Source organism: Fulmarus glacialis, unplaced genomic scaffold (assembly GCF_000690835.1).
Source record: "Fulmarus glacialis isolate BGI_N327 unplaced genomic scaffold, ASM69083v1 scaffold815, whole genome shotgun sequence".
Lineage (NCBI taxonomy): Eukaryota > Metazoa > Chordata > Aves > Procellariiformes > Procellariidae > Fulmarus > Fulmarus glacialis.
Genome location: NW_009212159.1, coordinates 612 through 13222, shown reverse-complemented (window position 1 = coordinate 13222; position 12611 = coordinate 612). Strand labels below are relative to the sequence as shown.

The window sequence follows — 12611 nt, the reverse complement described above, 5'->3', positions numbered from 1 at the left end:
TTCCCTCTCTACGATTGGCTGGATGACCGACCTCTGTAAACCATGACATGCATCTCTAGAATGGGGAAATGCTATTTAGTGCCTATTTAAATTGTTTTCAGGGCCGTTGATTAAAAGCAGTGCAGAACAGGGAGGGTATTACTTACTAAAAGCTTATAGTCTATGTGGATAACTGGGCTCTGCTTCTGGCTGAGAAATGGCTGGGCTACATGACTTTGGGCAAAAACCTGGGCTTTTGTGTCACTTAGTTTATTTATAAGTATATCTAAGTACCTACACTTAAAGTGTTTCAGAGCAGTGCCATGGGATTTCATTAATAATTGGCAATAAAGCACTCAGAGATACTCAGATAGAAAGTGCCATGAATTATATGCTTCTTCCTCTCATTCTCTTTCGTGTGTTAATCTAAAGATAAAAATGCTGTATTTAACCAACTGGGGTTCCTTTCCCCAAAGGAAACACTGTAGTGAAGTGAAATACAGGTTTCTGAATAATGAAGAAAGAACTCAAGGCTTAATTTTTCTTTTAAACAATAAATAACAATGTGGTTACCTGGAGACATTCAGAGCAGGAGTCTGATGAAGAGCACTGTTTGTGGCACAGTGACGCGTAGCTGAGATGGCAAACCTTTCCAAGTACAGTACTTGAGCGTGGGCAATGTTTTTTCACGATGAGCTGGGGAGAAAGCGGTTGTTCGTTACCACCATTAATGAACAGCAACAATATTAAAAAATACGTTTCTGCAGAATGCAAGGCAAAACCAGGCTTTTGATATTTTTGTATCGATGGATTTATAGTTAATCAGTGGATATTACTGTATTTGAAAATACAATTGCAAAGTAATTTCAGGTAACATCTGGAAGGCAGATCTGTTGCTTTTATAGTGTTTCAGATTTAAATTTGGCATAGGCTGTAATCCAAAGGGAGGAAATCACCCAGTTATGGAATGGAAAAACACTTTATTCAAGAAACGTTCATCATTGTTTCATAATTGCCTCAGCTATAGGTACAAAAAACTTGAGATACATTGTGAATGGACCTCAGTACTTTGGGCAGACAGGAATATTTCGTATAAACTTAGGAGCTGACAGGAGGCACCAGCCCGCTGCTTCCTTGAGTGGGAAGCAGAACATTACCGCACAGTAACAGCCGGGCTGTCACGGCTTTTACAGAGGGCAAAACTCTAGTCTGAGATACGCAGTCCCTACCGAGGGTAGGCAGAGATAAGTTCCTGCATCTGAGGGTAGAATTAGACCCTGCAGAAGAGGAAAAAATTATAAAAATCATTAGACTTTCTCCTACATGGGGTCCACATTGGCACAATTCCCTTGATTTCGATAGATCTGCTCTGATTTATACCCATCCTGCTAGGTCAATCAGGACGAATACAGGATATAACAAATATGTATTTCTTACTCCCTAGTCTTTGTAGACACTCAGTTAGAGATCTAATCTGGTGTAACTATAAAGCATATTTTGACAAAGGGAGACTAGAAACCACTGTTTGCAGCAATAACCTCTGTCACTGAGGGGTATTTTACACTTTCTTTCCTGTTTCATTCTAAATTCATTTTTGCCCTTTTGATTTGCATTCTCCTCCCCTTAAGACAGTCAGAAAATAAACTCCTTTCAACCTCACTAGAGGATATAAAACCTTTATATTTTCAAAGCCTTTGCAATCTTGTCAAAGGAATAAATACAACAGATGCTAAAATCAGTAAAGAGAGATTTGAGAGTGTTTAGAGAATCCTACCGTTGCTTCCTCCATCACGTCCCGAGTTGGCGTGCTTGAGTGCAGAGCCACAAGCACCATCTGAGTCGCTTCCCAGTTGGTGAGTTCTTGCCTTTCCATTTTATGCCTCAAGAACCTGAGTGCACGGTGACTGGCAACTGCAGGAATTATATCCAAAATGTAGCGCCTGTAATGGGAAAGGCAAGGACCATTTTCCAGATCTGCATTTGAACATAGTTATTCCAGACGGTCTCCAACAGAGTTTATCAGCAGAAGAATCACCACTTGTATTGCTTGTACCTGTATGCTGGCCGACTGGAGAACTGCTTCCACACTGACTCGTAATTCTCCTCATTTGCTGCGCGGAAGAGGTGCATAAGCTTGAGGGCTTTTGCTGGTGCATCGCTGGGAAGCTGTTCAGACGTGGTCTCTACTAGGTCTTGCAGGCTTTCCTCTATCTGCAGGAAGTTTAAAATGCATGAAGCTCACACACATTTTTTTCCACACGCACAGATTCCAACGTCCAACAAAGAGTCTGTCCAGTGGCTGAACTTTACCTGGCTTTCCACATTTTTTATTCTGAATAAGTGGACAGGAAGCTGAAGCAATTCACTGCCAAACTGGTACTGAAGTGACCCACGGTTCTGGAATTCTTTTGGTGGGACCTCTGCCATGTGCTTTTGCACATCAGTCAAAGCAAGTTTCTGCCTGGAATGGAGGAACCCAGGGAGATAACATCAGAAGATTCAGAGTACAAGCTAAGAAAAGAATAGTGTTTCTGACTCCCTGCATTGCAATGCGACTATAATTGTTTCAAAGGGGTTTTGTTATTGAGGGGCAAAGGTATTTACAAATAGATGCATTCGGACATGATGCTCAGAACTGTACTCTGAGAAGGTGTGCACTTACACAGCAGGGCTCAGATGAGAGCCAGCCTTTGCCTTCCTTTGGGAATAACATGGCTTGAGAACTCAAGGAAGAAGTGGGAGGTGAGAAGCTGTGGCCTGAAGAAGATCACAGGAACTGTGTGTTGTGTCTTAAGGAGTAAATTAAGGATTAGAGAAAAATAAGTGATGGGAAACTTTTTTAGAAATTATCACTTAATTTAAACCTTTTAAGAAGTTCATAAAAGCTCTTATGTGTCTGTGCCTCCTGGAAGCTTCAAAAAGAATTGAAAATTGTTAGATACAGTAAGAAATGCTACAATCTCTTTACTTGCATTATTACAATTCCCTCCCCATTTTGCCTGGCAAACTGAATGTCCTGGGGACTGCAGAAGATAAAAGATTCTCATGAAGTTTCAAACTGGATTTCCCCCCAAAAAAGGGCCAGATAAATTCAGGATTAGTCTTTGGAAAAGTACTCAAGTTTTTAGAAACTTTTCAAGGAGCACCAAAGCTTCATCCTTTGTTATTAAGAATAATTCCAATGAGAGACTGTCTTTGTAAATATTTTCTATCTTTGCTACATTTCAGCTAAAAGGATGCATCCTACCCCACCAATTATGTTTAAAATACGTTGTTTAGGACACTATAATAAAGTTAGGCATTTGTACTGAACAACTGAAAACATTCCAAAAGCAATATTGTCGTACTACACAGTATCTCAAAAGCTCTGTAGAAAATTGGCGTGTTTATTTTGGAATCTCTACGATGATCTTCTGTATCATTTCTATCCACTACTTCCATATGGATTGCAGAGAACTGCTGCAGAAAATAGCATATAACTGCTTTGCAGACAAGCTACTGGAATTTGAATAGAAATCACTACAGAATCAGCAGAGATTTTTTTCTCTCTTGAAATTTTATACAATATTATTGAAAGGGCATTTGGGTCAGAAAGTATAACGTCAGGTACACTTGGACAGATTTAACTCCCCTTCCAGAACATGATGAATCTATTATGTCTTCATCTTCATCATTTTGGGAAGAGATATATCTGCCTAGAATAGATGGGAAAATGTTATACTCCAAAGAGCAAATGAATACTAAAGATAGGATTAAAACGGTGAAACAATAGTAAAACCTCTCTTTGCTTTGAAAGGTGTTGCAAAAGCCTTATGCTGAACAGGTCTGCAAACTCAGCTCCAAATGTTTTAAGTCCTTGATGTTAGATTTTTGTTTCTTTCTTTCATTGTTGTTTTTTTGGTTTGGTTTTGTTTTGTTTTGTTTTGTTTTTAACACAGAAAGTGCATAGTAGTAATAACTTCTGAAGAGTTGGGTGACATATCCACATCTTCCCAGCTATCTTATATTTGGTCCTGTCTGCTGGACAATGCAAAAGATCTAGAGAAAATGGGGAAAAGTAAAGGCACTACCCTTTCTGGGGGCTCAATACCTGAGGGAGAACAGTAAGGAAGACAGTCTATGTAGGCTTGCAGAAGGAGAGTTTAAATCAGCAGAAGTCCATTGGCTCTAGACTAATGCTCACTCACAACAATCTATAATTTGATAAAAGCAGTACAGCTGTATCTATCCTCACCTTGATTGCATGAGATAGTAAAGCTACTTTCACCTTTACTGTTGGGTTTTTTTTTTTGGTTAGCTAAACTGAACATGTTCATTATATTACTGAAGTTAATCAGTGATTTATTGACATGAACCTTCTAATGTCGCAGTTTCCAAAACTGTATATTATACCAATAGATTCTTGCAGAAGCTAACAGAGCAATGCAAGATTACAGCAGCTGGAGTGTGATTGAGGTATATCTTCCGTACAGTGACCTTTATGTAAAAAGCCTCCCTCTTCAGTAGGGCACCTCTGTCTACAGAGTTCATCACTAAAGCAGGTAACTAAAATTTTTTTCAACAGATGCTTTTGAAGCAGATGAAAAAATTTTCAAACACTGAAATTTTGGGGACTTGAGCTAAAAATGAGCAGGGATTTAATTTCTTAGACAACTATATTCTCATCTTGCTCCAAACTTCTTTAAGAAATATGCAAAATTTACTGTGGAAAAGAAAATACATTTTATATGCTTTGTGCCCAATCTTTTTGCAATAAACCCCAATTTCCTATCAAGAAACTGTTTTGATGGGAGATTTGCAAGCAGCCCACTGTACTTAGGAAGTATATCGGAATCCAAAGTCCTATCTAGGTTTCTTGTGAACTAGTCTCCAGGGTCTCTTACTGCATTATTATTTTCCAGGGAACTCTCTTTCAGTGAGTAACTGTCTTTCAAAGTATTTTACTGCAAATATATTAGTTCACAATTTTTCAGATGGAATTACATTTGTTTTGGCTTTTATGACATAAATCAAATATCCCTGAGAAATAAAATAGTCAAACCCTGCCAAGTTTAGCTAACAAAATTTGGATAGTGATGTGCGTGTTTCAGATTTACAACTAACAGTGAAGGTTGTTTTTATGAACTGTTTGGGATTTTACGTAATTAAATATTGGCAAACAATAGGCTGTGGAAGTAAAGGATTTATTTCAGTTATGGAGTTTGACCAGATTACTGAGATGCTGAGTTAGTTGCTGAATTAAAGGCATATGTACAGTACCTTGCTTCTACTATAGCATTTCCTCCTGTTATCTCGTTGAAGGGTGCAAACTGGTGGATTTCCTCAACATCAGCTTGTGTAATTACAGCTTCATTACGTGTATATTTAATTTTGTAATTGTAAGTAGCAGTTGCCCGGGAATTCTTGTTTCTCTTTATAATATAAAAAAGCAAAGAAACAAAGAACGTAGAAAGTTATTGAACTTCTAAAATCTGTGACTAGAAGCTATTACATCACCCATTTCAATCCACTTATTTTCCAGGGCTGTTTCGTTCATTGTCCATATGAGCGCTTTATGTGAATTCTGCGTGCACGCTTCCATGGGAGAGGTCAGGCACGCTGCCTGGCTCCGTTACTTTTACTGCTAAGAAGCGTTAGCTGTTTTTTCCCTTTCCCAAATATAAGTAATTGGTTATTCCCTTGAGAAGGAGACACATTTTCTGAGGAAAGCAGCAGTATGAGCCACATGGTTTCTTATTTCAAAGACAGGATTATAATAAGAAGCACCCGCACCTATCTTGAATAGCAGAAACTGGACATCGTGACTATCTTTTTTACTCAACAGAGTAAGTGAATTAACTCATGCTGATAATTAATGTTTTCCAAGCCAGCTAGTTTAAGCTAGTTGAAGTGTGTCTGCAGTACACGACAGTCTGCAGCACAGACCTCTGCTGCTCTGTGGATTTGATTTTCATACAGAAAGAAAATGTCGGTAACTAGATACAGAAGATCTGATTCTTCTCTCATTTTAAGTGCAACAAAGCAAGAGATAACGTGGATGCCAAATGGCTCCCGGTATATGAATATAAAATACGTGTATCTAATACCACTCTAATTTTACCTGCTGGCAGGTCCGGCATGGATGAGTGTATGCTGAACCTGTGACCATCTGAACTTTCTCTTCACAACTGTTCAGGTCCTTGGATTTGGTCACATAGACTAAGTTTGCTCTCTTGTTTTCCTGGATTGCATACGTTGTGTTGCAAATACCTCCGATCCCAGCCTGGCAAAAATGAGAACGTGATCAGAGACATTCACTCCTATGCAAAGCTTCATCAATTCCCCACATGGGCTTCCCTGTTTAATTCTGTATTTTCAAAATTCCTGATAGAAATGAATGCTTTTTTATTTATGATACTCTTCAGAAGCAAAACTGGGATGATCGTTACTTTCATCTCTTTTTTACATGTACAGGTTTCCAGTAAGCCAAATCAGAGTTTCACTAAAATTCTCAAGAGTTTCACTGCGACAAGCTTTGGAGCCTCAGAAAAGGTGAGTAACAATTTCCAGTTAGGGCTGTCGATTTTGAAATACAATTTAAGGAATATTAATAAAAAGTGCCAAAATACTTTGATCAGTCAGAATAAAATCTCAACAGCAAAGTATTTTAAGGTTGGAGATGACATTCTGCCCTTAAAATTTGCTTTTATAGACAGCTTATAAATGCTTATGGAACAGGCAATATCAGATGATCTGTCACAATACGAACAGCAATAATTAAAAAGAATTTCAGGATAGCAGAGTTTTGATTGTGGGTTTTCTTGAGTTTGCAGTTTTAGCCCAGATCTTCAATAATATTTCAAGCATATATATTTATACGAGCTCTTAAATCTCCTCAGTCAGTGAGAAGATTTTTGGAGAGGAAAATATTTGATTGCATTTTAGGAGGAAGGGTTATTTTCATGATTTTTTTATTGTTATTGATAGCATAGCCACTCCAGAGAGCAGCTCTGGGCTATGTCAGAACAGCAAAATGGTCATGTGGCGGTTGGGAGGCAAGACATGCCCACTTCATCTTTAGCTTGACAGTATTCCTGTGAAGACAGAAGACGCTGTGGCTTCGGTAAGGGCTAGAAATAAGAATTGCCCAAGCTTTCTGAAAGACTTGTACTCTGCAAATAGAGGTGTGGGGCTCCTCTGCAGACTGCAGCATGTGGTAGAGACATCTAGACTTTAAATGGGAATGTTCAGCCCACTGGGCTCAGTGGGATGAAGTAGCCTCCTGCCTAGTTGGACTTTCTAGCTGTGTGCAGTTCACGGCTAGCTCAGATACCCTTACCCTACACTCTGCAGGATGTGATGTAGACTCTCCCGGGTTAGTCCTTTAAACCTCTCCGCAGCTCAGATTTTGGGACTAATAACACTTATCTTCCTTTACAGAGTGACTTGAGATTGTCAGGCAAGAGTGCCAACGTTCATTAATCAGTTGCTGTCTGAGAAAAGCAAAGAAAACTTGGAAATGATTCTAGGAGGTGAAGTCGCATATATTGCTCAGCAGCGAGAGTAGGACATATTGCTAACTGAATTAGAAAGAAAGAAGATGTAAAACTAGATATGAGAAAATAGCGCTGCAGAATATGCGACACCATCACCTGGGTTTTTATGTGCAACAAGCAGCGTGAAAATATTAAATCATGTAGTTCCTTTCCCAGAAACAACTCTACTTACATAAAAATAAATTTTTAAAAAATTAAAGTTACCTCGGTCTGCATTTTCAATAAAAATAACATGAAAGTATAATAATTTCAAGGTTTTTGCTGATCTCTGAATCAAATGTAGTCTAATCAATGTAAATATGCTTTCACAAAAACTAAACACACTGCAATTTCTGTGGTGAATAGTAATATCAGATGATTCACCTTGACTAAGATATTAAAACCTGAAAAACAGTGGAAATTCCAATAGAACATCAACTGCAACTGTCAAAACTATTACAGTAATGTCATGGCATATATACTGTTTTCCTCCTAAAAGAGGAGCTAGGAGAGATTAAAGTATATATGATTGGTAAAAAAGTCAAATTACTGTTATTTTAGCTTTAATCTTGTGCTGTATGTTTAAGCTTGTTTTAATACAGCATTCAAATTTTTGTAGGCTTCAGCTTTCACAGGAATTTACTTTCTCTTGAATCACAAGCCAGATTTTCTTAGGGTCTAACGCTGCAAATGCATTTTCTGAAATACTTTGATCAGCCAGATTAAAAATCTGCTATTCTGTTGTCCTGTTTAGCTACAGCTCCATCAAATGTTGCCCCATAAGAACAACTTAATCATGATTTCCCAAGCTTAGGTGTTTCTTGTTAATGAAGTTTATGTCAAGGATGAATTCAGAAAATGCAGTAGAAGAATCTGAAGAGAAGGCTTATTTATTTACAAAGAGACCACAATGGCCAAATCAAAAAGCTCACCTCCTGTAAGCTGTATGAATGCTGCATCTTCTTTATACTTAGCTCCAGCACATTCAGAATCCCTCTGTAGATGTTTAGACCATCATCCGAGACAGAATCAGGAGCCATAAGGTTTCCAACATGGCCACTGCTATACTCAAACTTGATGGGATTACTGAGCTGCCCGGTTAGTACCTGGGTCAGTTTGAGCGATCGAGAGAATGAGCTTGTAGGCCAGACACCATTGTACTCTGCTGCTTCGATTGAGTGAATCTAGAACAAAGGGGGAATATGAGTCCTCTTGGATTTTTTCAGTTAACTTTTTTCAATGCACATGAGCATCTAGAACTTTACTCATGTCAAAAATACACTTTTAAATAACGCAAAGCCTCTTCAAAGGGAAACTTAAAAGCTGTCATTTAACATAGCTAGTATTGATATACGTATTTCCATATATAAAAACAAAGACAGTAATGCAAATGGCATTTCCAGTCACTGCACTCTGTTCTGTTTCATAGATAATCCATATTGCCAAAGGTTGACTTGTACGAAGAAATGAGCCCGAGAAGAGCCGCATGAAGCAGGTTGCTACCCAAAAGTAGTATCTGCAGGAAATTGCAGGAGAAAGTTAATGTTGCATAAAGCATCATTAACTCCTGTTGTGAACTCTGTCGTCTCCCTCGCTGGGGTCACAGAACACAGACAGCAGTCAGAAACTAATAACAACATGGCTGCTGGGCCAGCCAGATAGTCATAATTAGTTTGAGCAGTCGAGAGCAGATTATAAAAATTGTCCTTCCCTACAGGTTTTGCTGCGGAGCCGAAGGCTCAGGCGCTGCCCCCGCCCCCCCGCTGCACTTCACACTCCAGCCTCAACCTGGGGCACAGCCAAGCAAGTAGAAAGTTGTGCTAAACTATGCATAACTCGAGTGATTTCTACCCCACGGGAATGGGGCATGTTTAGCTTGGTTTCTCAGAGGACCCTTCCCTTATATATATTTTGACAACTTAAAGAGACTTTTCTCTGACACCTCAGGCTGGCGATGTGATGCAAGACACGGATTAATTTCTCAAAAAGCCACACAAACGAAATCCTCATACAGCAAATCGCTGGAGATTGCACTTTCGTATTTATTTTTGTTATTGTTGGTGGAGATCACTGCCAACCCCAGTAACTGAAGCTTACAGAGGAGGCTGTTATGGAGCAAATCCCTCATGCTGCCTCTTGGACATGCTCCTGGCACATTGCACACGGGCAGGTTTGGGACTGCTCTGCAGGATCAGGGCGAAGTAGTTTTCCCCAGCCCTCGGGGCCCAGCCAGGACTTACGCTGTCTGCTAGGTTTTGAACACAGCTGGCAATTCTTACTTGTGGGTTTGCGATGAAAACATTGTCAGCTGGAAACCACCCAGGGAACATAGCTTTTTGCTTGGGCTGAATGCGAACTAGGAGGCTACAGATGAAAGATTAATTCCCTGAACCAACCCTCTGAACTGTCTAATTTAAATATAACAGCAGCAAAATAAACTTTTCCCAGAGCAGAAGGGAATAAATGCATCGTTACCTTTCACTTAGAACTTGCCCCAAAATCTCGTGGTTTTTTTTTTTTTCTTTTCTCTTCTTTTTCTTGCCTGAAATTCTTTCTGTATTTATTTTTGAAACAGAAACTTTTTTCCAAATGCACGAGGGCAGCTGAAGTGGAGTTGGAAGGTTTTAGGGAACAGGAGTCAATTTTTGGTGGAGACTCGCCCTGACACACCAAGAGCTGTTTTGGCAGGAATGGCGGAAGATGTGGGGCGAAGACAAAGGCTGCTTCTGCCTCCTCTCTGCCAGGGAAGCCTTCTACTCACCAGTACAGACGTATGGCTCTTATTTCCTTGCTTTTTTGCAAAAAAATCCAGCCATTTGCAAAGGTCATGGAAAAGCAATGTTTCCTGTCTAAATCTATTATAATTTGAACTTATAAAAATACCTAGTAACAGAAGGCTAATTCAGGCTCGAAGGCTACAGCATTTACAAGCATTTATCAGACAGTCACCAGTCTTTTTAATCTGCAGTTTTCAATTTGCCAAATAAAAGCTTTTAAAAAGATCATTTTTCTTTCACATATACACAAGACTAAGTGGGGTTTGTGTAAAGCAATTGAGGAGTGCTTTTCAATACATTCATTAGAAGCACGTATAGGCTTCTGTTAAAGGCAAAAGTGTTTTTCACATAATCAGAACTCTTAGTAATTACTCAGCATGCAGTAAAAATATATAATTGAGGATGACAAAGAATGTCATTTGGGACTCTGCCGAAAAAGAAGCCACCAGATGACATTAATTATGCTAAATATTGAATCACATCCAGCTATTGTCACATGTTTTATTGACTTTTGTTTGCTGGTTACGAAATCAGTTGATTAAATAATCCTAGGTTGTACAGTTTGGAACAATTGGATTGATCCAGTAATAAATTATTGTGCATTTCAAATTACATTCTATTGTCTTCCTGACCACAAAGCAGAAGAAATCCTTCAAGCCCAAGGTTGGCTTGAGCTGAGAATTACCTGGCAAAGTGCAAATAGAATTTAGGGCACTGCATAAAAAATAATAGTGTTAGTTACATTCTCCCTGAGTAAGCACAACACATGATGAAACTTAATTACTTCCCAAAAGCTTAAAAAAGAAGTCAAGTATGAAGAGAATTTTACCTTTCAAATTGAATATATTTTCTTACCCTAATAAGACAAAGTTTTGGCCCAATACCACTAATTTCCACTTTACTTTTTATTCTTATTCCAGCTCTTGCAAGTCCTTTCTCTGGAAGTCCACTGAGAAGCATGCTTTCATAATTGAATGTATAAACCTTGTTTTCACTGAAATCGGGTTCTGCAAAGAAATCGTTCCCATAAAACATTATAGAGACTGTACAGAACATATTAAAGTACTTGTGTTAGAATGTATGGAACAAAAAAGATGAATTTGTTCATTTTTGTATTGCACCTGAACAAAATTAGCTGTTGTAAAATTATATTAAACATTGATATACTTTTCAGATTCTATTTTGAATTTCACTCATTGTAATTATATTAGCTGATGGGAAAATTACTTACGGTAATTAAGATGCTGGCTCCCTGAAAGAGAAGGAAAAAAAAAGAGTAATGAAATGACAAAGCAAAAAAAAAAAAATCCCAAAATGTTAATGTATTTTAGTATGAAAGGCTATATCTCATCTTGTACATATGGCATAACTCTTTCTAATTAACTTTACTTCTAGTTCAGCACATAGCCAAAAGCCTTTTTTCCCTAAAAAACAAAAAAACTGTCATAAAATAATTTTTTCTATAAAATGATAAAGTTCGTGTTTGTAAGTGAACTATATTTAGATTCTGAAACCTTTTCCTGAATCTATTGTTTTAAGTTCATCAAAGCAGATAAGTTACTTACCCACCAGGGTTAAAACCAGGGCTAATATTAAGCCCCTCATGATGGGGATAAAGTAAAGGTGAACATGCTGGGTTCTCTTTTATAAAGGTATGTGCTGTCACATGTTTCTTTTGGCATGTTGGTTTGACAAATAAGCGTATTTTAGAATGCATATTGATCAATCAAAAAATAAACATTTCTGAGGTCATGAATGCTGACAACTTCAAATCACCTCATGATTTCAACTAACTTACTTTCTATGTGAAATAGAGATTTCATTTTCAAAATGTCTCGCTTGCTATTTTTTGCCCTAATTTCTCCACATTGTAGAGATATAGTAAAACAACAATCAAAATTTAAAATAAAATAAAAATAGTACCTCATTCATAACTGAAGTAATTTAGCTTTTCTCCAATCACGTCTTCAATCTCCTGATGATTTGCTCTTGCTAAGGGTCACAGCTTTGGAGACATGCCTTGCTCTCTTACATTGAAACTCTACTTTTAGAGGAGAATTTGTGATTGATTTCATAGATTTAGGATTGAGATATCTTAGAGCTCATAGACATGCAATGAGAAACTGTCTTTCCGTGTTATCTACCATGGCTGTCTTTCCAAGCATATCTTGTTAGCCGCACCTGGGAAGACAAATCTTGTCAGTATGACCTTCACATTAGCTTCTGCCTAATGGTCAAAGTTTGTACTAGGAAAACGGGAGAGAAATTAATTTCTTTGTTTATGAGAAGAATCTAACAAAAAACGAGTTACGTTTCCAGAAGGACCTCAGTGAGTCGTGAG

General features: G+C 38.2%; 1 protein-coding gene across 1 annotated transcript in view; it reads right to left on the bottom strand.

The window, feature by feature from the left end:
- Nucleotides 1-11875, bottom strand: part of LOC104076769 (vitellogenin-1-like) — a 43969-nt gene extending 32094 nt beyond the window's left edge. Inside the window, exons 1-10 of the mRNA XM_009577760.1 lie at nt 11836-11875; nt 11502-11522; nt 11126-11277; nt 8426-8677; nt 6080-6241; nt 5239-5390; nt 2290-2440; nt 2033-2190; nt 1754-1919; nt 553-675 (exon numbers count right to left, since the gene is read on the bottom strand). Of these exons, the coding sequence (XP_009576055.1) occupies nt 553-675; nt 1754-1919; nt 2033-2190; nt 2290-2440; nt 5239-5390; nt 6080-6241; nt 8426-8677; nt 11126-11277; nt 11502-11522; nt 11836-11875 (1377 nt within the window). The remainder of the gene's footprint in view (nt 1-552; nt 676-1753; nt 1920-2032; nt 2191-2289; nt 2441-5238; nt 5391-6079; nt 6242-8425; nt 8678-11125; nt 11278-11501; nt 11523-11835) is intronic.
- Between the last annotated feature and the right edge of the window lie 736 nt (nt 11876-12611).